Source organism: Podarcis erhardii (assembly GCF_964252035.2).
Source record: "Podarcis erhardii genome assembly, chromosome: 6".
NCBI classification, from domain to species: domain Eukaryota; kingdom Metazoa; phylum Chordata; class Lepidosauria; order Squamata; family Lacertidae; genus Podarcis; species Podarcis erhardii.
The window spans coordinates 33,204,177-33,228,360 of NC_138510.1; the positions used below are offsets into that span (position 1 = coordinate 33,204,177).

Sequence of the window (24,184 nt, forward strand, 5' to 3'; positions counted from 1 at the left end):
CCATGGCTTCCAATCAGAAGCCGCGTCTTGATTTTTGAATGTTTTGGAAGTCGAACGGACTTCCAGAATGGATTCCATTCGACTTCCAAGGTACCACTGAATAGTGGTGGTTGGGGGCGCCATGAACATAGCCTCTCTTCTGCCTGAATTTATAGCAGTCAGCACATGCTGGCAGAGAAATATTCCTCCTTCTAGGTTAACTAGCAATCCTCACAGAACTTTAGCCCAATGGTTGCCATTAATCTGTTTTGAATTAATTTTATAATGAAATGATTTTGGAATGTTTTATCATTTTACTGTTGTTAGCTGCTCTGAGCCCTGCTTCTGCTGGGGAGGGCGGGATATAAATAAATTTTATTATTATTATTATTATTATTACTGACACCAAGTAACAAGAAGAGGAGACTGCACACTACTCAGTATTATGATGATTTGGGAGGAGAGGAGAAACATTTCATGCTCACCTGCCTTGGTTTCGATGGATATTTCATAGGTAGTGAATTTTAGCTCTAATAAAAGCACGAAACTGGCAAATTTCTGCAGCCTGCATTCAATGATGATGTTGTCTGACCGTGGCCTCACAGTCAGCCTGGATTAAATTTGAAGAAGAGGGGAGCACTTACCTCAAAGTCCTGAGAGAAGCCATGATTGGAATTTGCTGCCCTTGTCTCATAATATTGCCTGAAGCTCTGTATGGGGATTGGCCGGTGGGTATTTCTGCAAGAAATAAAGACGCACATAAGTGAGAGGAGCGCTGTGCAGGGATCCTCCTTTAGGCAGAATGAAGATACGGAGGGAGTGGTTCAATATACATACACAACAAGTTTGGTAAAATTCAGGTTCCTTTCCGATAAGTCTCAAATTACAAACACGAAACATTCTTTTGTAATACAAGTTATATCAGCAGATGTATGGTAAACTGTTATAGTAGCCAAAGGAGGCTAATTAGCCCATTGTTTGAAATGAGAATTCACCATAACTTCAATTTCAAGGTGTGGCATGAATCTAAGCATGGGAGAGAAATGCTTATCTACCTAATACACATTCTGAAATAATATAAGAACTGAAACAGAGCCATCCTTTGGGGAAAGGTCACCTTTCTCTGAATTCTGCAGTGCAGTTCTCCAGCCAAGTAACATGTACAAAATGCACATTCCAGGGGAAATTGTGCATATAGATTCATATATTACTGAAAATAGCATACCCAAATGCATTACGGTATATTACATTAAAAAAAGTTTTCGCAGAAGATTCACCCATCCCTACAGGAATTCCCTTGCAGGGCAAGAAGTGGGAAGGAAGTTGTTTATTTAAATGTTGTACCTCATTTTCTGGGACTAACACAGAAGTAAAACCAACTCAGCCTAGAGCAAGCTGAAATCCCATGTGATGAGCTCTTAGAGGGAGAGCTGGTGCCACAACACCTCCTTGCCAGGATAGACTGGAATGGCCAAACCCACAACTCCTCCTGCCCCAAAGCCCGGCTTGTTGCCTATGCTGTGGCAGAAGACAACACTAAGTGAGCAGGGGAGACACGAGAGTAGCTTCACTCACCTTGGGCTGTACGTGGCCATTTCTTGGGGGATGTTACCCTTTTTCATTCTGAAAGCAAGGCACATACATGTAGGTGGTTAATTCCTAGTGGGGAGACAAGCACCTTCTTTACTGCTGACTCTCTCACCTACTTTATAAAGGTAAAGGTAAAGGGACCCCTGACCATTAGGTCCAGTCGTGACAGACTCTGGGGTTGCGGCGCTCATCTCGCTTTATTGGCCGAGGGAGCCGGCTTACAGCTTCCAGGTCATGTGGCCAGCATGAATAAGCCGCTTCTGGTGAACCAGAGCAGCGCACGGAAACGCCATTTACCTTCCCGCTGGAGCGGTACCTATTTATCTACTTGCAGTTTGACGTGCTTTTGAACTGCAAGGTTGGCAGGAGCAGGGACCAAGCAACGGGAGCTCACCCCATCGCGGGGATTCGAACCTTCTGATCGGCAAGTCCTAGGCTCTGTGGTTTAACCCACATGCGCCACCCGTATCCTTTCCATGGGGGAGAACTATATGTGTTCCCAAACTTCTATATGTGCTTGGGGTACAGGGGGCATTTTCAATGTCACACGATGTTGATTATTCTGTCACTGCCAGATGGAATGATCCCCACCCCCTTCTTTGCCTCCTGCACTGCCCTGGGGGTTCCCCTGCCCCCCAGTCAATAGGGGGGTGCCAGGGATGGTGGAAGTCCTTGCATTTGTTTCTTCTAGTGGGAATTGTTGGCTGAAACCTGCCCATAGTTTCTCACCTGTTGGATATTATGAATGTGTGTATTTTAGAAACATTCAGAGTGTATTTTAGAAACATTCAGAGAGTCTATCTAGGGCCATTTTGTGCTCAAAAAGAAAGCAATTTTCAGTGGGAGGGAATATGGGAGGGAGAGGTAAGACAAATCCAGCTACCGTATATCCCATCATGCTCATTGATGTAGATGGGAAATGGTGGCATGGTAGCAAAAACAAAAGCCATAAAAGGAATGAAATACCCTTTGTGATTTGGAAAGATTAGTCATGTAGGCTTCCTCAACCTCAGCCCTCCAGATGTTTTTGGCCTACAACTCCCATGATCCCTAGCTATCAGGACCAGTGGTCAGGGATGATGGGAATTGTAGTCTCAAAACATCTGGAGGGCTGAGGTTGAGGAAGCCTGGATTAGTGAATTCCACATGCAACAAAAAACAGGAAAGCAATGACCAAAAAATGCAAGAAGGCTCTTTTCTGGAAGCACCCTAGATTTACTCAAGGTTTGCCAGCTAATTTCCAGGCAAGCTGCAAATACTAAAATCCTGCATTGTATCATTCCTTCCAAAGCAGCAACCCCCACAGTTGTCCTCACCTCCTTGCTCTCAGATGTTTCCAGTAGATCCATCCAGCAATTGCTGTGACTGTCACAAGGAATCCCATAATGATCCCAGCCACAACTGGGGCAGATAAAGCAGCAGAGGCTGCTGAGGTGTCTGCCGCTGAACACAAAGACAGTGAAAGGTACAGTTTAGATGAGACTCCTCCCTTTCTACCCAAAGGTTTAGGCAGCCATGAGAATATCCCTTACAGGGAGATCTATCATATATATGGCACTCACCAGGAATTCCTGCCACCCACCACTTCACTGTTCAGGAAGCATCAAGATTAACATATTAATACGATTATGAAGGAGGCTGCACTCCTGTACGCTTCTGAATAGACATGTGCAGGATTGTACTGTTCATCATTTTGAAAGATACACAGGAGGTGCCAAAAAAGACCTAGTGAAATTGGCTAAGAGACTAGAGGCTTAATTAATCCAGAATGCAACCAGATGAAGAGACATGTTTCACCTGAGAATGCTGTGAATGACACTTTAGGAGCCTGTTGACTATATCTGGTGAAGGCAGCAATGCTGAACCTATAACAGAACAAAATGAATTTTATTCATTTATCCATTACATTTATACCTCACCTTCCCTCCAAATAGTTCAGCAGTGTAAATGATTCTCTTCCTGCCCCTTATTTTTCCAATGACTCCACAAGGTGATTACACTGAGACATAGACTCAATGCTGTATCAGCCACTATTCTATTCTATTCTATTCATTTTCCTGAGTAGTAAATTTTATTCCTATAGCACTTTCAGAGTTGAGCTGAAACAACTGCCATCCATGACTTGATCATGGATGGAGGACTTGACCTGGCATGTGTAACAGAGACTTGGTTGGATGAAGCAGATGGGCCTGTCCTTGCCGCTGCTTGTCCACCAGGTTTCTCTTACGCACAGCAACCCAGGCCTTGTGGGCAGGGAGGGGGGGTTGCAGTGATTTTTAGGAAGTCATTAGTTTGCACCAGGCGTCCTACTGGGAAGATACAGTTTTCTGAGTGCATGTTCTGGAAGTTGGGCAATAGGGGCAGTACAGGATTCCTTTTGGTGTACCGACCTCCCCGCTGCACCAAGGATTCCCTGCCCGAGCTGCTTCAGGTTGTGGCAGATGTTCTCCTGGAGACACCTAGCTTGGTTGTCCTAGGGGATTTTAACATCCATGCCGACACAACCTTACAAGGGGCCGCTCGGGACTTCGTGGAAAGCATGGCCTCCATGTAGCTGTCCCTGAATAAGTCTGGCCCAACCCATAGCCGCGGACATGCCTTGGACCTGGTGTTTACCTCTATGGATGTTGGTGATCTGACATTAAGTAAAAGCGAAACGAAAGAAGTGCCATGGTCAGATCACTTCCTGGTGCAACTGGACTTCTCTGCGACCCATCCCCTCTGCAGGGAGGTGGGACCGATTCGGATGGTCTGCCCCCGCCACTTAATGGATCCAAATGGTTTCCAGAGAGTGGTAGGGGATGCTTTATCCCATGTTGATGGCCTTTCAGCCGATTCCCTGGTGGCCCGCTGGAATGTGGAGTTAACCAGGGCTACTGACTGTTTGGCTCCGAAGCGCCCTCTCCGATTGCATGGAGCCCGGAGAGCCCCGTGGTTTTCCACGGATCTGAGGGCAATGAAACAATCGTTGAGACAGCTAGAGCACCGGTGGCGGATAACTCATTCCGAATCTGATCGGACACAGGTTAGAGCTCAACGTCGAGCCTACCAAGTGGCTCTATTGCATCTGCAGAAAACAGCAGCAGGAGACTTTTTCGGGTGGTTAACAATTTAGTGGAACCACCTGCGACATCGGGGCCCGGTACGGGCCACATGATCTCCTGCAATGATTTTGCAAAGTTTTTTGCAGATAAAATTGCTCAGATTCGGGAAGAAGTAGACTCCACCGTGGGAGCAGGGCCGGGGCGGGAGAGTGCTAGAGTCCTGCCTAGTCAAGTTGTGTGGGATCAATTCCAATCTGTTACCTCCGAGGATGTGGACAGGCTGCTTGACCGAGTGAAGCCAACCACCTGTCTCCTGGATCCTTGCCCATCCTGGCTTATAAAAGCTAGCCGGGAAGGACTGGGCGATGGGCTTCGTGGGGTGGTGAATGCTTCCCTCTGTGAGGGAGCCTTCCCAGACCCGCTGAAAGAGGCGGTTATTAAACCGCTTCTTAAAAAACCATCTTTAGATGCGGCCACGATGGCCAATTATCGCCCAGTCTCAAATCTTCCATTCTTGGGCAAAGTGATTGAGCGAGTGGTTGCTGAACAACTCCAGGCACGCCTGGAAGAAGCAGACCATTTGGATCCCTTCCAATTCAGGCCTCATCATGGGACTGAAACTGCCTTGGTCGCACTGGCTGATGATCTCCGGCAGGCTAGGGACAAAGGTGAGAGCTGCTTCCTAGTTCTGCTGGATCTCTCAGCGGTGTTTGATACCATCGACCATAACATCCTTCTGGACCGTCTTGAGGGGCTGGGAGCTGGGGGCACCGTCATACAGTGGTTCCGCTCCTTCCTCCTGGGCCGTGTTCAGAAAGTGGTGGTGGGGGATGAGTGTTCAGACACCTGGGCTATCACTTGTGGGGTGCCTCAGGGTTCTGTCCTCTCCCCCATGCTTTTCAACATTTACATGCAGCCACTGGGAGAGATCATCAGGAGGTTTGGGCTGGGTGTTCATCAGTATGCGGATGATACCCAGCTCTATCTCTCTTTTAAATCAGAACCAGTGAAGGCGGTGAAGGTCCTGTGTGAGTGTCTGGAAGCGGTTGGAGGATGGATGGCAGCTAACACATTGAGGCTGAATCCTGACAAGACTGAAGTACTGTTTTGGGGGGACAGGAGGCGGACAGGTGTGGAGGATTCCCTGGTCCTGAATGGGGTAACTGTGCCCCTGAAGAACCGACCAGGTGCGCAGCCTGGGAGTCATTTTGGACTCACAGCTGTCCATGGAGGCACAGGTCAAATCTGTATCCAGGGCAGCTGTTTACCAGCTCCATCTGATACGTAGGCTGAGACCCTATCTGCCTGCGGACTGTCTCACCAGAGTGGTACATGCTCTGGTTATCTCCCGCTTGGACTACTGCAATGCGCTCTACGTGGGGCTACCTTTGAAGGTGACCCAGAAACTACAACTAATCCAGAATGCGGCAGCTAGACTGGTGACTGGGAGCGGCCGCCAAGACCATATAACACCGGTCTTGAAAGACCTACATTGGCTCCCAGTACGTTTCCGAGCACAATTCAAAGTGTTGGTGCTGACCTTTAAAGCCCTAAACGGCCTCGGTCCAGTATATCTGAAGGAGCATCTCCTCCCCCAGGTCCAGCTCCGAGTGCCTTCTGGCGGTTCCCTCACTGCGAGACGCCAAGTTACAGGGAAGCAGGCAGAGGGCCTTCTCGGTAGTGGTGCCCGCCCTGTGGAACGCCCTCCCATCAGATGTCAAAGCGATAAACATCTACCTGACATTCAGAAGACATCTGAAGGCAGCCCTGTTCAGGGAAGTTTTAAATATGTGACATTTTAGTATATCTTTCATCTTGGTTGGAAGCCGCCCAGAGTGGCTGGGGAAACCCAGCCAGATGGGCGGGGTACAAATAATAAATTATAATTATAATTATTATTATTATTATTATTATTATTATTATTATTATTATTACTATGCAATGATTCATAAGACTTAAGAATGAGCTTAGTTTATTCCAAGTTAAGCTTGCCTAATTTCACACCTCCATGTGCCGAAACAGTCTACCAGCCTTCTGCAACAGGATGTCCTCCAGATGTTATTGGACCACAGCTCCCATCCACCCCAGCCAGCATGGCCAATGGTCAAGAGTAGCGAGAAGGCTGCAGTATATTTTTGATTAGCAGATCCTTGTGGATCTGGTGATGGAACACTTCCGTCATGCCTGCTTGTGAGCTTCCCAAGTGAACCAAGGAACACGGCTTTGGGATGGAGCAGATAGGCATTTAGTGTTCTGTTTAGGCACTTTCTTATGCTCTTACCTGTACTGTGAATCTTTTTTCAGCTTTCCATTGCAGGTCTTTCGAGAGTGACTGCATTCGTCTGCACCCACTGTCACTGGCCAGGCCTTGGGACTGGTGCTGTCATTGAAACGAAATGGGTTTGGCACCAACAGAGCCAAGTAAGAGTCTTCCTGCCCGTAATAGTGGTCATACCATGTGCGGGAGATGATGTCTTGGGTGGGCCTCAACACTGGAGATACAGAGAGGGAAGCACTACAACGTTATGATTATGGGAGGCATCATGAATCCCCTCACAAGGATGGCCCATGGTGGTTGCAGATACTTACAAGACTCGTTAGTGGTGGCAACAACTCCATAATACTCTATGAGGCCATTTTCCTCACTGAACATATCAGGGGAGATGACGACTCTAGAACTGGCGTCAAACTGGGGGGTGTCCATTCGCACAGGAGGCGGGAGAACTGCTTCGGAAAGCCAGAAAGGAAGAGGTATTAGGGTGTCACCAGTAGGTGTACATATAAATAAAAAGTTTAAATAACATATTTCAAATGCTCAGTGTTTCACATCTCTTAACTGCTCCCCTATTCTGTCTGTGCAGCCTCTTAAGCCTCACCTAGTTGCCCTACCGCACCCAGGATCTACCAGGATCTGCCACTGCCTGTGACCTTCTGTATCCAAAGCCTTTGCTCAACCACTAAGTTATGGCACTTTCAACCTGTGGCAACACAGAGCCTGGAAGACACGTACCTTCCACAGATGTATTGCAGAGCAGTGTCACGGCTGGGCCCGAGATGCCATTTCTGCCCACAGCACTAACGCTGATTTGATAGGACGTGTTTGAGGACAGTTCTGTCAGAGTGACGTCAGCCCTGGAAATAGCCAAAGGAAGCACAGGCTTCTGCTGGCTTCCTTGGGGAAACTTCTTCGTTGTCAGCTTGTAAGACTCGATATCACCCTCAGGGATGGTCCAGTTCAGAAATATACTTGTGCTGTCAGGCAGACACTGTGGGTCCTTCACTTGTGTGGGCTCTGGAGAGACACAACGCAAAAACTTGAGGAGGCACAGCTTGACTGTCTCTGTGACGACCACACATCCAGGATAGCATGGGGTGGGCTGTAGTGGCCCTGGGTGTGTTTTTCTGCAGGGCACTGCCCTCAGCACATCAAGACACACTGACGCATTGTAGGGAATGGTTGCAACAGATTCTCCTATACCACCTTAGGATATGGTCCTTGAGTTACAGAAGGGAGTAGTTCTTCTTCATCCCACAGTTGTTGCTGTGGTGATCAGGTCTAGCACAGAAGGTGAGGCCTAGTTGGGAAGGACGGAATCCTATATCCTGAACAGTTTGTCTCAGATAAGCGAGATGTTCATAAATTCTAAGGGGCAGTTTAATTTATAGGTTTGTTGCATGGAGATATATATATTTGGGGTTTTTGTAAGTGTTTCTCGTTCTCTTTTCACATTTCTTTCCTTTGGTCCCACTGTTCCGGGAAATAGAAGCAAATAGCTTCTGTGTCTTCACTGGGGAGTACATAGGTGAGAGTTCCTCAGGACACTAACAACAGGAAACATACATTGCTGCTGATATTGAAAGAAGAGGAATGATTGAATATTGGGGCTTTTATAAATGAAAAATCAGTGATGGTGTTGTTTTGTTATCATCTTGTTTCTCTGCCCATTCTGTATGATATTAAAACATCTGTCAAATTGTTATAGAGCTGGTGTGAGGCATGCACATGCTCTGTCTTCCCCCACTGCTATATAGGGGGCAGGTGCAGAGCAAAATTTAACAAATGACCAAGAGCAACAGACTTTGAAGGCTAAAGGTAGTAGGACACTGTAGCCTACCAGACCCATAAAACAAGTGGGGAAATCTACATAACTGATAAGAAGAGTGAAGTTAACTCCATGAAAAGAGGAACAAAATTGTGAAGATTTCTGTAACTAAAAAGGGACAGACAAGCACAAAGCTTGATGCATGAGAGTGCCCTATGATGAAAAGAGTTCTGGATTTTCTCCTGGAGAAATGAAAGATTCACCAGAACCCCTCTGGGAATGATAGAGCCAAGGGTATGTTGAAGAAAATAAAATAAAAGTCCTGCAAGTTATTGTCACATTCTCTTGCCCTAGGACAAGTGCATACCTACCTATTGGCATCACCGCTGTCTCAGAGCTGCTCGTATATGGTCCAGCGATGCAGTTGAGGGATATGGAGTAATTTCTCCCTGGGACCAGTCTCTGGAAAACATGTTGGACCTGCCACTGGGTCAAGGCATGGTGCTGTAGCATGGTGCTGTTGCCTGGATGCCACAGCTGCAGCTGGCAGCGCTCTGGCTTGCTGAGGGGCTTTGTCCAGAACACAGACAGTGAAGGGTTTCCCTTCTCTGCCTTTATGGAGAGTTTCCGAGGAACCCAAGGATCTGTGGTGTAAAAACAATGCAAGAGAGGGTAAGTTAGACACTAAAACTGCAGAGCCATCTGCTTTGGGATTGGGGGGAACAAACAGGGAGCGAGTTGGCCTGGAGGAGCCGCCATTGACGTTCAATAGTCAGAGCAGTGGTGCTTGTGGTATCGTCCTGGACTGGAAGAGGCTCTCTGCTGAGATTAGCACCTCTACTGAGATGTTAGGAATTGAATACAGAGCCTTATGAATGCTAAATGGAAGGGCAATAGTGCAGTAATAGATCATTTGCTTTGCATGCATACGTTCCCAAGTTCAATGCTTGCCATACCTAGGTAAGGCTGAGAAAGATTCCCTTGCCATATACTGCCTCTGATTCCCAACTCTCCCCATCTAGCAAAATGGATATCAGAACACTAGCTAACTTTACAGACCGGGTGTAACCCATGCTCCCTAAACTACAGCCCCACCCTCTGCGGGATGGATAAAATAATGAAGGATTTTATCTGCATTAGCATTAGCAGAGTAATTTAAAAAAATGTTTACACAGAACAAACCATCTTTTTTTGTATGGAGTAAGGCCTGAGTCAGAAAAATAATGAACTCCTATTTTATTTTCAGTTAGACACATTACTCCCCAGTCAAAACTACACTAAAATTCCTGATACCTGGATTGTTTTCTATGGGGCAGCAATCAGCATAAAAGGCTTAAATGCAAACCCAGAGGCTAGACAATGGGTGTTTTCATTTCCCCCTTCAAATATGGGAATTCTTTTTATCTTGGCTGTTTTGGACTGTTTCCAAGGATGGGAAAACCCCACTTTTAAAGGCGGAAAGATCAGTGCTGAGATGGGGAGGACATCATATGGACACCTCTGTATTAATGGGGAGTCATTGTGGTTCAAATCCACATTTTGCTCCCAGTGTGAACAAACCCACAGAAGTGCATTAGGATACTCACACGTCCAGTCACTGACATTCTCTGCTGCTATCTGGTAAGGCCCTGCCACAGCAGCAACTTCTAGCAAATATTTACTTCCTGGATTCAGGCCAACGAAGGTGAAATTAGTAGCATCCTTCATGACAGATGTCTTGGATGCCACAGTGCCTGATCCAGCGTAATAGAGTGTTAGTACATAGCCATCTTGGTTTCCTGCGCTGTGTCCCCAGGAAGCACTCAGCTTGTCAGTCTGCCCTTTGTTTGACAGATGCACCGTGTGAGGAGGCAGAGGACCTAAGAAGAAGGCAATACCAGAAGAGAAAAGAACCCTGGATTAGCCATGAAAATGTCCCCCTCCACTTCTTCTCTGTTGGGTATTAATTGGTTTGCTGTACTAAAATTCAGCAGATCCCTAAGTCACATCTGGGAGACTTTGTGTAGGATTATACGAAGAAGGAAAGCAAAAAACATCTTACCCCAGCCTGGTCCCTCCAGTGTTTTTGATTACAACTCCATCGACCATGCTGGCTGAGGCTGAAACATCTGGAGGGAATCAGGCTGAGGAAGATTGAGGTGAGCACCCACAGGCTCCCTTCAGAGTGGTGAAGAGAGACTCACCCAAACTAACTCCTTGCAGTGGGCCCTGGCAAACTTTGCTAACCCTTGGACTCTGATGGCCTCTTTGACTCCATTGTGTCCTGGCTCAAGGCTGCCAGTGCTGAACAGACGTCTTGGGCATGCTATTGAAGTGTGCAGGCTGTGAAGGGCAAAATTAGTGCAGGAACTGATCTGATGCTGGCCTGAACTGGGAAGGTGGGGCTGTTTTAAATGAAATTGCAGATCAGAGTTGTTCAAGTGAATAAAATGGGTGGACGCAGTTAATCCCATTTCTGGTTTCCTATGTCTTCATCCTGAGGTGCAGAGGCAATGATAGGATTATTTCATGGGCGATAAGAGCAGCCAGACAGCCTCATCGTTTTGTTTCATAAATGCCACAGTGCTGCTTTCTTTCACAGCAGGCTGCAACACTCTGCTTGGAATGAATTGAAAGGTTGTTTTGCTGACTGTTTCCCTCCCACAGAGAAATTGACATTCAGATTAAAATGGCAGATGTCAGCCTGTGCTACTCACTTGTCCAGTCACTGACATTCCCTGCTGAAGCCCTATAGGGTCCTGCCTTTGAGATGATCTCAAAGAAGTATTTGGCTCCTGGTGTCAGACCTGAGAAGGTGAAATTGGTGGCATCTGTCCCCAGAGATGTTTGTGCTGCTGTGGTACCAGATCCTGAGCGATACAAGGTCAACTCGTAGCCATCCAATCTACCAGAGGCTGGTGTCCAAGCCACACTCAGCCGGTGTGGGTGCCTTTCATTCCTGATTTGCACAGAGGTAGCAGGCAGAGGAGCTGTGAAATAGTAAGAACTTGCATGAGAAAATAGAGGACAGTGACTGAAGGAACAGGCTGCTTATTGTAGCTGCAATATATGGAACTATCATAATTATCCAATGGGATCTACATGGCATAGCATGCAGACAGGACTAAACTATCAATAATAGCTCAGGCTGGAAGAGAGAATTCAAGATTGGTCCAAGTCCAACTCAACCTTTCTCAAGGCATTTTTTAAACCAATTTAAGGGCCAAATTTTTTTGAAGCACCTGGTTAAGTCCACCTTTCTATATAACATAGATCAGAGAGACTTATGTCTCATCCCGGCCGCCATTTTGGATCTTCTGGAGAAATCTCTGTGCATGCAATTGGTGACATGCTGGGAAGATGTCTGCATAAAGGATAGGTGTTATATATTGTGTGTGTGATTGTGGCCTGTGTGAGTCAGTGACTGCCTGCATATCTGCCCCCATGTGAGCCACACATCTAGAGAAGAACAAGCCTTTCCACTTCCCCAAACTTCTCACATTTCCTTCCCTCTAATGAGGCAAGATGGTCCAGGCTAGTAATACCTCAACATGAGGGGAAATCCTTCTATTTTATCATGTGGAATTCAGTAAGGGGGTAGGAAAGTGGGTAATTAAACAGAGTGAATGAAAGGGTCAGGGATGAGCTGAGCTGAGTGCAAATGGTATTTCAAAATTATCCATCTTATAAGTGCAATTATATTTTGGGGTGTAGTCCACCAAATTCCTCCAAGTAGAAATTCTCCAATACTTTCTCAGATGTGAGGCTCACCATTTGCAGAGGGAGTAGCATAGCCTCTTTTTCTTCAGAGGTTTTTGTTTCTTTTTGCTGCTGCTACTGCAAATATTAATAGCAGTAACTGAGCTGGAAGTCTTGTCAGTATCCAATGCATATATATTGGTGGAGAATATCTGAATAAAATTTTGCAAAAAGTGGTCTTTTTCTCGGGAGGCAAGAACAAGAAAAATCTCAGAAATCTCAAAAATCTCAGGAAAAGAAAAGTCTTCTGAGAAATTTCAGTTCAGCTTTAGACCCAGGAAAGAAGAAATGAAATGGGCCACTGAAGAAGAGAAAAGAGGTTGTAGGCCTAGAACTGTGCAAGGAAGTTGCATGTCAGATGGTAAGAGGTGCATTCCTCAACCTTGGGATGGGACTTAGCCTGTCAGACTCACATGTCCACTCAACAGCAATGGTCGAAGGGGCCTCAGCTTGGCCTTTCACTGTGATGACCTGCACAGCAAACTGGCTTCCTGATGGCAAACCCGTCCAGAGGAAGTCCTGGGTGCTTGGCTGCACAACCCGAACTCTTTCCATGCCTGGAGGCACTAGGCTATACAGGACCATCCGGTAGTGGTCTCTTCCTCCTGGAGGCTCTCCCCAGGCTGTGTGTAGCACAGAAGAGTTGCCAACATTACTCAGGGTCAGGTTCACAGGAGCAGCAGGGGCTTCCGGAAAAAAAGAAGAGGGTACATTCAGACACAAAGGGCCTTTGATTCCCACGGCACAGCAACACCCCAAACTTCTCACAGTGATACAGCTGGAGCAGTAGCCTACTTCTGCTAATCACAAGCCCAGTGCTAAAGAGAAGATCAGTCTACGCAACGGCTACACGAAAGCAGAATATGAAGATATCCGACAGTTACTGCAGATCTAGGGTTTGACTCATGCTGCGGGGAAGAGCTGCACCACCATCCAAACCAGCTCAAGTCTTTTGCATCAGAATTCATTCAGATGTAACTCCATAACACTGTTTGCTATCATTAGCTGCATGGGCTCAACTATTTCTCACAGATCGTCCTCCATCCAAGATGTAACACCCTCTCTTCCCACTGGACTGACCACCCGACTCACCTGTGCAGGCTGTGCTGTTCCGAGACGTGGAGCTGTACGGTCCAGCCAGTGACCACACTGCAACGAGGTAGCATATGCCTGGGGTTAGCCCTTCTATGGTGAGGTTAGTGCTGGCTTTCTCAACAGCCGTGTGGCTTCTGATAGCTGTGGAGTCCTCTTCAGACACGGAGACCATGTAGCTATCTCTCTGTCCAGCTGGGGCCTTCCACTGCACTGTCAACACTGAGGAGCCGTGGCTGGTCACCGTCACGGCAAGTGGCATCAAGGGCACTAGAAGGAGAACCACAAAGGGTTTCAGGAAAGAACTGTTGACAGAGAACACAGCCATGCCTGAGGGGACAGCCGTCTTGTTGATTTCTATGTTGTGTAACCCCTGGCAACTTTTCTAAAGTTTCTAAGTCCTTTGAGATATGACACACAAGCCATACAACAAATGCAGGAGGGAAACAGCAACAAGTAAGTTCTGAACAACCCCACAGGCAAGGCAAGAACCTGAGACATCAGCTAGTACCACAAAAAGTCAGAGTAAAAAGTGATCATGAAATAGGAACAAGAGTCAACAAGACTCTAACGAGGCAAAAGGCTTAGCCAATGCCCATTTGCTCCTCCCATTGCAATTTGCCTTCATCAGTGGCCATTCCACCAGGTCATTAAGTTATACTAAGGAAAAGTTGGGGGTTGTACCTAATACGTCAGATCCACCAAAATCAATATTGGCTAACTTAAGTCCATTGCTTTAAGCGGGATTATTCTGAATATGACTGTTTTAGATGGATACGACACTTTGCTTCCCTCCCCTCCCCATGTTCCGTTCTGCGTTATGATATTAAAGATTGCAAGTCAATATTTTAGACTGTAAACCACAGTAAGCATAAAGTCTGTGTATGAATGTCAACAAACACATTAGGCTTAGTGTTGAGTGCGAACTTAACTAGAATGTTTGGCATAGGAAAAAAGACAGAAGGGGGCAACATTGTACCTGTGTAGCCAATGGCTGTTTGTGAGGAAATGTGATGTGGTCCAGCCCTGGAGACAATCTCAACCCGGTACTGAGTCCCTGGCACCAGGCTATCAAGGGTCACCTGAGTAGTTCCATGTGGCACTGAAACATTCCGGATAATGGAGAGAGATTCACCCGAGTAGAGCTGCACCCAGTACTCTCGTCCTCTTCCTGATTCCATCCAGCTCACAGTCAGCTGCTGGGGGCTCTGGCTGCTTTTCACACTGACATTAGCCAGAGACAGAGGATCTGTGGTTGCAACAAAAATGGTGTGTAGGAGGGACATCGTGGTGGGATAAGGAAGCAGGCACACAGCTGCTTTCAGAGAGGCATTTTGTGTTAGCTTTAATGTGACATGTATCACTGTGGCATCTTGGGTTGCATCACACCAACACTAGAGGCTTTTGCCACCTGCTTGCTAAATTCCTAGATTTACACATTCTGTGGTTTAATCGGCAGTGCGTTATTAACACTCAAATAATTTTGTTCCAATGCTACGTTACTCGACCTATTCCATACCCTCCAACATAGGGACGTCCCATTCCATAATGATAATTTTACTATTTATACCTCACACATCTTAGTGGGTTGCCCCAGCACTTTGGGCAGTTTCCAACATATATATAAAAAACATTAAATGCTTTTTCATAAAAACTTCCCTATACAGGATTGCCTTCAGACAGCTTGGGGGTTGGATAACTCCATACTGTCCAATATTTCTTCAATGAAAATAGGGACATCCTCAGGGAAAGTGGGATATTCTGGGATCAAGTCAGAAACTGAGGCACCTTCTCTAAATCAGGGATGTCCCTGGAAAATAGGGACACTTGGAGCATCTGCTATTCTTGGGGTTAACAAGAGGCTGAGATGTTAGATTGCACAAATGACGGAAGCTTAAGAGAGTGTCACTATTGAGGCCTCACACGGTTTAGAAATTCTTTTGCATACTCACATGTCCATGCAGAGACCACCTGTGCTGAAGCCCGGTATAGTCCTGCCAGTGCTATAACCTCCAAGAAATATTGACTGCCAGGATGAAGGCCCTCAAAAGTGAAATTCCGCATGCCTGGCCCAATTGTGATGTTCCTCTGCAGAGGATGCTCCTGGCTGTAGAATCGCAAAAAGAGCTGGTCTCTGTCACCTGGAGGCAGGTCCCAAGTGGCAACAAGACTGGGGGACCATCTGCTACTGACCAGTGTCACCCTTGAAGGAGGCAAAGGGTCTGAAAAGAAACAGATTTCTTAGTGGCTGGTCAGCACCATACAGCAATGCCAGGCCAAGACATTTTGCTTTCTGATGCAAAGGACAAGACCGCATCCCCTTCCCTAATTCTCCTACAGAATCCCATTGGACTGGCAGACTCTTATTTCAGCATTGGGGACAGGACACTGTCTTACATCACATCCACACTACATTAGGGTGCCCGGGGGCACTGGCAAAGGGCCTAATGCCACTCCCCCTGCCCTCTTAAAAGACACAGCCTGAGATGACTCATTAGCCATTAGATCTAATTACATTCAGGGAGGAAATGGGGAGGAAAGAGAGGTGAGATACAGAAGCCAATGCAGATGTTCTCCACAAGGGCAGGTGTTCTTGGGTGTTGGAAAATGGTGGCTATTTGTTATTTATTTAACTTGTGCATGAGACAAAAAAACAACAACTGGGGTGTAGTTGTGGGACCAAAATACCAGCAAGCTTTAATTTCTCCTGAAAAACTCCTATCAGCATTTGTAAGTCCAGTTTCAGACACTCTGCTCTGCCCACCCACCCTGGCTTCAATCCACAAATGGTCCCAATTGGTTATGTTACATGTAACTTCCCTTTGGGGCTAGATGCTTATGAATTTACCTTTTCATATACACAGGTTTATAATATTTATATAATATTTATCCACTGGGGGGAAATGGGATGTGCAGCCTAAAGGCACTTCATACTCATTGCTGTCAGATATATGCAGATAGGAAAAGTCCATATGATTCATTCAGGGAGGGTGAGGATGCTGTGCTCCAAGAGCTAGTAATACATCTTGTATGGTCCAAACAACATTTATGTTTTGCTCAGGTGTGAGGAGGAAATCAGAAACCTGGGCAATGTGTGGAAGGGGATACACATGCAAATTCTCCTAATTTGGGGAAGGAAAAAACCCATAACAAACCAAATGAAGCCTTGCTTCATTATTATTTTTAAAACATTTACCAGTTATGGATAGTTTTGGATTTGGAACTTGGGTTTGTGTTTTTATTATTGTTTTGGGTGGCAAAAGTATAAAATTATTTACTTCACCAGTTTATTTCTTGCCTTAAATTCATCAACAAGAATTAAGATTTTAAAAGAAAAGTTTGAAAATGTTTTGAAATTGAAAGGTCAAAGGTCTGAATTCAAAAGTCTGAAACGCTGGTGAAAATTTCACGTACTTCGGAATCAGGCTATTCGGAATCAGGCTAAACTCCTCTGTCAGCAAAGGCCAAACTAGGCCTCATAATATCCCTACCAACCTCTTCCCTGTCTTCCTGCCTCTACTATTCCTTCAGATGGGATACATCTTCTCTCTCCTGATTGTGGGTAAATATGGAGACTCAGTGGAAATCAACCAGGGACAGAACTTGCTGGGAGAACCCTCAACTACTTCTCCAGAAAATGGCATACTCACATGTCCAGTCACTGGCTGTTTGAATGATGGATGGATATGGTCCAGCCACTCCCATCATCTTCAGAGTATACTGACGCCCTGGGATCAGCCCGTCAAAGGTGACATTTGTCCCACCCTTCGTCGCTGTTACATTTTTCACCACCAACTGGGATTTCGTTTCCAAGAGAGTCCCTGCATAATTGCCTCTGACCCCAGAGGGACTCTGCCAAGAAGCCCGTAGTGACTTGGTGCTGTGACCGCCATTACTGAGGCTCAGATGCTCCGGAGGCAAAGGATCTGAAAGGAGGAGATCAGACCAATTTTAGGCATTTTTGAGGTTTGTCTCCAGCTTCTTCACCCCTTTGCCTTTGGAAGTCTTAAAGGTAAAGGGACCCTGACCACTAGGTCCAGTCGTGACGGACTCTGGGGTTGCGGCGCTCATCTCACTTTATTGGCCAAGGGAGCCGGCGTACAGCTTCCGGGTTATGTGGCCAGCATGACTAAGCCACTTCTGGTAAACCAGAGCAGCGCACGGAAACGCCATTTACCTTCCCGCCGGAGCGGTGCCTATTTATCTACTTGCACTTTGACGTCCTTTCGAACTGCTAGGTTGGCAGCAGCAGGGACCGAGCAATGGGAGCTCACCCCATCATGGGGATTCGAACCGCCAACCTTCTGATTGGCAAGTCCTAGGCTCTGTGGTTTAACCCACAGCGCCACCCGTGTCCCTCTTTGGAAGTCTTAACACTGCCCAAATAATGACACCAAAGGTGCAGTGGTCCTTTGGGGAAGCTGAGGCTTTGCGATTTGATCAGATGGACTTTATTATTTGCTAATTTGTTGAGGACATGGCAGCAGCGGCTAGGACTAATGTGAAACTGTTCAGACTCCCTCATTACTTTTGCTTCCACCAGGAGGTGCCTACATTCACAGTACTGAAATGTTGTTTTCTTGTGATGTTGTTACATGCTGCTGTATCATTACTGTGAAATAGTTCTTGTTGATTTTGTGGTGTATTGCTGTCAGCCACTTTGAGCATAAGTGGAAAGGCAGCACACAAATGAAATAGTGGTGACGATAAAGGCCAAAGTGTGAAATGTCAGTCCAGTGCCACCAGTTCTGAGAGAGATCGCGAGCCTTTCAGCTCTAAAATCACCTCCTCACTAAGCTCCAGGGCCTTGGGGGTGACTGAACTTTGACAGGGCCCACCTGTCTCTCTTGCACCCGCCCAGACCCCTTTCCCACTTCAGTGGCAGCTCCTTTTCCCCTTCAATTACCCAAGGAAACTCTCAAGGCCTGGACCTGGTAGCCGTGTGCATGACAGCCTATTGGACTTCCCATGGCACTTACGTGTCCAGTTGCTAAGGACGAGGGGCGGGGAGATGTAGGGCCCAGCAATGGTGCAAATCTCCCAGGAATAGCGAGTGCCTGGTATTAACCCTTCGTAGCGCAGACTGTTATGACTCTTAGGCACGGATTTGTTTTGCACCAGCATGTGGGGTTCCGTGGTGTACAATGTTGCCACATAGCCAGTCCCAGGCGCCTCTTGCCAGTAGGCACGGAGCATGTGGGCACTGCCTTGGCTCGACAAGCTCCCACCTGGCGGAGCTGCGGGATCTGGAAGGGGGAAAGACAGACACAAAATTATGCACAGGGCCTTCTATGAAAGGTCTGGGTTGATACGAATTGGGGAGCACCTATTTGGGAGTGTAGAATGAAAGGGTGACCAAAAAAAAAACCTTTCCCAGAAGACTCATTGTGATGTTTCTCCCATCCCACCTTCCAGAATAGAAGATGGACATAATTATCAGAATGGTCTCCTCTTCAAGTCAACTCAGAATATTTGTTTTGTCCAACGCCTAATAAGTGAAGCCCCAGCCAAGACAGAGAACTGTTCTCTGGGAGTCTCTCTTCATTGACCCTGACAGATGGTTGGGAATGCTAAACAAACAAAAATCTTGCATTTCTATCCTGCCTTTCTCCCATCATGGAAACCAAGGCAGTGCACATGTGGTTTCCAGAAAGTCACCCATCCAGACCCCAACCTGCTTAGCTTCAGCAAGCTGGTGCCTTCATTTGCCTTTGAACCATACTCTATGACCATGTGATGAAGGAACCTCTTTCCATGGTCCCTTAGGTTGAGATTGATGAAGCATCAGTGTTGGCGCTGAAGACAAGTGAGGGCTGGAGTCAACTAATGGGTCCCCACTAGCGCAATGGGTTTCCCCAACCCTCTCCTCCCTCTGTGCCCTCATCTCCAATTGGCTGAGGGGTTGGAGGTTGGGAGAAGCCCCAGAATTGTGTGGGGGAAGAGAGGAGTGGGGAGATAATTCCATCCAGCAAGTAGAAATGCTTGCCCTGACAGAGTGATCTCCTTAAAGCTATCTTGAATTCTTCCCTGTGTGTCCTCACCTTACCAGAATTCCCTTCAGTCAGGTAACTGAAATACCCTCCTGCCCAAAACCAGTAGCAAAGCATTTCTATAGGAGCCACTGCCTCTCGGCAGGATCTGAGCTTCAAGCCCTGCTTACATGTCCAGGCAGAGATGCTCTTTGTAGATGCTTTATGGGGTCCAGCAACAGCGGTCACCAAGGCAATGTAGCTTTTCCCAGGGCTCAGACTTTGGAAGGTGACCTGTGTGCTGTTCCTTGCCACCGATACATTTCTGACAGGTGTCCTGCTCTCCCCTTCCTGCAGAATCACCAGGTAGAATTCTCTTCCTCCAGCTGGTGAGTTCCATGTCGCTTTCAAAGTGTTATTTTTGCCACTGTTGACCAAGCTCACATTGGTTGGCTTCAGGGGGTCTGGGGGGAAAAATGAAAGGAAGGACCAGCATTCACCATTAATGAATTGCCAAGAAACAGGGTGTTGTCAGCCTTCCCGAACTTGGTACTCTCCTGATGTATTGGACTACAGCTATGATCATCCCTGACCATTGGTCATGCTGGCCGGGGCTGATGTGAGTTGCAGTTTGGAGGGCACCAGGTTGGAAAAGTGTGATGTGGTCTGTAAACCTGTGGACAGAGCTTATGACTTCCTTAATTCAGAGCCAACATATCATTTTAAGTGCTTTAGGAATAATTAGTAAATAGATTGTGATAGCTTTCCAAACTCTCAGCTGCTCACATGATTCAGAGTTCTCCATCTCAACTCTTAGGATAATTGAAGGGTCAAGCTAGCACTGATAAGTGGAGCACAAAACTGGAAGTTTGACTTCTATTTCAGATGCATATCTGAATGTGATGTAAATAAAGGGGAATGTCTGGGATGTACCTGCTCTGCTCTTGAGTTCTATGAGAAATAGGGGAATATTTTGAATGTTAACACTTACAAACACACACAATGTAAAGTCTCCCTGATGGCAACTACAGCTGATGTAAGAGAAACCCATACTTCAAAGGAAGGAAATGAATTTAGTTGCTTTGCATAATACAAGTGAGGAGAAAACCAAAGGTTTGATTTGCAGGTAGCTTGGATTCTCCAAGCATGAAAGCTAGTCAACTGGAATACAGGGATGGCCTTTTAGAAATGGTCACTGGGACCTGAAGGACCCTCCTGCATTAAGAACACACCCACCGACTGGAAAAAGTCTGGTTGACTTTTGGAAATTCTCAACTTTATTGGCACTGCTTTGGTAACGTAAAACACAAAGTCTCTGGTTCATGTATTCAGAAAGTAAATTATGGAGCCTCTATTACAATAGGGAAACACAAGCACCAAATAATACAAAAGAACAATATGACTGTCTTTATTTCACAGTCAGAACATACACATGTTCATGTGTGTTAGTTATCCTTATTAAACAGATGCAGAGCAAGCTTCTAGGTCTCTCAGGATAAGGACTACCTGTTATTGTAACCCTGCCTTATTCTGTTTCATAGGCTCAAAGTAGCCTCTCCTTCCAGTTTAGGCCTGCCTACCTGACTTCCAAAGGGACGCAGGTGGCGCTGTGGGTAAAACCTCAGCGCCTAGGACTTGCCGATCATATGGTCGGCAGTTCGAATCCCCGCGGCGGGGTGAGCTCCCATCGTTCAGTTCCAGCTCCTGCCCACCTAGCAGTTCGAAAGCACTCCTAAGTGCAAGTAGATAAATAGGTACCGCTTTATAGCGGGAAGGTAAACGGCATTTCCGTGTGCTGCGCTGGTGCCGGCTCGCCAGAGCAGCTTCGTCACGCTGGCCACGTGACCCGGAAGTGTCTCCGAACAGCGCTGGCCCCCGGCCTCTTAAAGCGAGATGGGCGCTCAACCCCAGAGTCGGTCACGACTGGCCCGTACGGGCAGGGGTACTTTTACCTTTACCTGACTTCCAAGTGCCTTGAACAGTATTCTGCTGCATACTCACATGTATAAGCTGTGACATTGGGCCCCTCTATCAGGTAAAGCCCAGCTGCAGCGCTGATCCCCAGGCGATAGGGGGTGCCCGGCTGCAGGTGCTGGAAGACGTAACTGGACAGGCCTCTCCTGAGCGACACTGTGCTGCTCTCAGCTGCGGTATGGAGGTTCTGCAGAGTGAGATGGAGCCATTCTGCTCCCTCTGTTTTTGCCCATGAGGCTGTCAGACTGGAGCTGGAGTTGCTATGGAATGCCAATGCCTTGGGGGCAACAGGAGCTGTTGGGACAAAGGAAAGCTGAAGGGAGTCATCTCTCACTACAGGAAACCACCTGCTCCAAGAAGATGGGTCCCTTTTCAAAGATGCCCCCACTCCATGGAAGTCCCCAGTCATCAGAAGAGGACACTCCAGCACCCTTGCAAACAAATCAGTCAGTGAAAGCAGCTACTTGCTTGCCTTGCTCACACATACATGTGCCAATTTTTGATGGCACGCTGGTAGCCTAAAACAGAGGTGGCCCTGCAGATGTTGCTGGACTCTAGCTCACATCAGCCCCAGTCACCATGGCCAACAGTCAGTGTTGATGTGAGTTGTAGTCCAGCAAGAACCACAACTTCTCTGCCTTTGGCCTAATGGAAGAGAAACTGATCAGTTTTAAGAACACAGGGATATAAGAGCCCCACCAGAGCTGGCTAAAGACCCATCTGGCCCAGCATCCTGTTCTCACTGTGGCCACGTGAAGCCTGCAACCAGAACCTGAGCACCAACAGAAGTGTCTCCATTTGTGATTCCCAGTGACTGGTTGCCATCTTTTCCTGCCTGGCTGCTTGAAGGTGAGTCTTACTCCATAGACAACTAAGTTGTCTAAATTGCCTATCTAAATTGTAAGCCGCCTTAGGGACTGCACTGGGCTGAAAGGCAAGTCATAAATCACTTTATAATAAATAGATAAAATTCCAGGCCTCATAAGCTCCACGGGTGTCATAAACTAATCTCAGGCATGGCTAATTAGCCCCTGCCTACTTTCTTTTCCCCCTCACTACTCCTTGAGCATGCGGGAACAATGAGATAACGTAGCCCCGCCCAGGTATCTGATTAATTTCTGGAGACGCTTCTGTCTCTACAGAGTTGATTTTATCCTCCAACAATGCCCTCAGGCCAGAGTAGCAACTTTCCATACCGGTCCATTGACGTGCACTGGTGCTTGCTTTGGAATATCCAGCCAGGGTGGTGATTCGCAGGGCATATTCACTGCCAGCTCGAAGCCTCTCAAAGCGGAAGGTGGTGGCCCCTTTAGGGAGAGTCACATTCCTGACAGGAGCCTGTGAGTCTATGTGGTACAGAACCAGCTGGTAGCCATCTTTCCCGCCAGGGGCTTCACTCCAAGAGGCTACTAACACAGAAGGGCCATCATAGCTGAGGATCATGTCCCGCACAGCTAAGGGAGCTAAAACAAGATGAAGGTTCCAAAACAGAGTTGCCAGTGAGTAAGCATTTCAGAATATTTACCAGATCCCCAAACCTATCTCTCTCAAATCCTGACCAGATTTCTAAAGTATTTTATGTGAGTTCTGTTCTAGCCTATCTGAAGTACAGTGGTACCTCGGGTTACAGATGCTTCAGGTTACAGACTCTGCTAACCCGGAAGTAGTACCTCGGGTTAAGAACTTTGCCCCAGGATGAGAACAGAAATTGTGCAGCGGCAGCGTGGTGGCAGCAGGAGGCCCCATTAGCTCAAGTGGTACCTCAGGTTAAGAACAGTTTCAGGTTAAGAATGGACCTCTAGAATGAATTAAGTTCTTAACCTGAGGTACCACTGTTTATTAAGGGTTGCAGTTGGAACTAAAAAACGGGTGGAGAATTGGTGGCCCTTGAGATGCTGGTGGAGTCTAATTCCCATCAGCGGCATAAAGCATAACCAATGGTCAGGGATGCTGGGAGTTGTACTATAGCAAAACTTGGAGGGCTACAGGTTCCCCACCGCTGAACTGAAAGATGAACACTTCACAGTGAAAGTCGAATAATGTTTACTCGGAAATAAAACCCACTGTGATCAGGAAAGTGCACCTATGATTGTATGCTTAAAGGTTCACAGTCCTCAGCTCAGCCTTATGTAAACTCAGCCTGCATGCAGACACAGGAAACAGGAAACAGGGTGTCTATAGGTAAAGAAGTGCTGGGCTGTTGCCAGGGCCAGAATTAAGTATCTTGGTGCCTGGGGCAAAGAACATGAAACACATCTTTAAGTCAACCCCCCCTATTTTATAACGTAAAACATTAACACCAGTTATAATAAAACGATAAATAGCAAGACTTGGATAGACAGAGTTAGTGAATATTCATGGATTATTTTAGGAGGTCTGATGACTCTGGAACTGGGAGAACTGACAGCGCCTGGTGCTTCAAAGCTTTGCCTTTCAGATTAAGGCTGTGTACACACTCTACCTCTGAAATGCACAGTCGCCATTTTATCATAACATGCTTTTTTACATAGGACTTTGCCATTGTACACACCTTTATGCAACGGCACAATCTAAAGTAGCAGCTGCTAGCCAGGTTGTCTGTAAACACAGGTGGGCATGTTTTAAAATTAGTGTGCAACAGTGTTATCTACTCTCCTGAATTACTGTGTCCACAGCCTTTTTTTTTTTTATTAAAAAAAGTTGTTTTCTGCAGTCTTTGGAAACTGGTGTGCTGATATACTGGTGTGCATCACCATACAGAGACAACTAAGGTATG

General features: G+C 46.8%; 1 protein-coding gene across 4 annotated transcripts in view; it reads right to left on the reverse strand.

Moving 5' to 3' along the window:
• The window catches only part of LOC309344308 (receptor-type tyrosine-protein phosphatase V-like), a 54,898-nt gene that overhangs the window by 17,844 nt on the left and 12,870 nt on the right, over window positions 1-24,184 (reverse strand). For 2 of the 4 annotated variants that reach the window (XM_081866579.1, XM_081866577.1), the window contains exons 4-22: window positions 22,626-22,892; window positions 21,457-21,723; window positions 19,647-19,919; window positions 18,466-18,732; window positions 17,137-17,412; window positions 15,439-15,708; window positions 14,466-14,735; window positions 13,487-13,756; window positions 12,808-13,080; window positions 11,353-11,625; window positions 10,243-10,515; window positions 9,028-9,300; window positions 7,624-7,905; window positions 7,203-7,340; window positions 6,895-7,105; window positions 3,367-3,434; window positions 2,886-3,012; window positions 1,555-1,602; window positions 624-717 (exon numbers count right to left, since the gene is read on the reverse strand). In XM_081866579.1, the coding sequence (XP_081722705.1) occupies window positions 624-717; window positions 1,555-1,602; window positions 2,886-3,012; window positions 3,367-3,434; window positions 6,895-7,105; window positions 7,203-7,340; window positions 7,624-7,905; window positions 9,028-9,300; window positions 10,243-10,515; window positions 11,353-11,625; window positions 12,808-13,080; window positions 13,487-13,756; window positions 14,466-14,735; window positions 15,439-15,708; window positions 17,137-17,412; window positions 18,466-18,732; window positions 19,647-19,919; window positions 21,457-21,723; window positions 22,626-22,892 (4,220 nt within the window). The remainder of the gene's footprint in view (window positions 1-623; window positions 718-1,554; window positions 1,603-2,885; window positions 3,013-3,366; window positions 3,435-6,894; window positions 7,106-7,202; window positions 7,341-7,623; window positions 7,906-9,027; window positions 9,301-10,242; window positions 10,516-11,352; window positions 11,626-12,807; window positions 13,081-13,486; window positions 13,757-14,465; window positions 14,736-15,438; window positions 15,709-17,136; window positions 17,413-18,465; window positions 18,733-19,646; window positions 19,920-21,456; window positions 21,724-22,625; window positions 22,893-24,184) is intronic. The other 2 variants (XM_081866580.1, XM_081866578.1) reach the window with 2 other exon arrangements.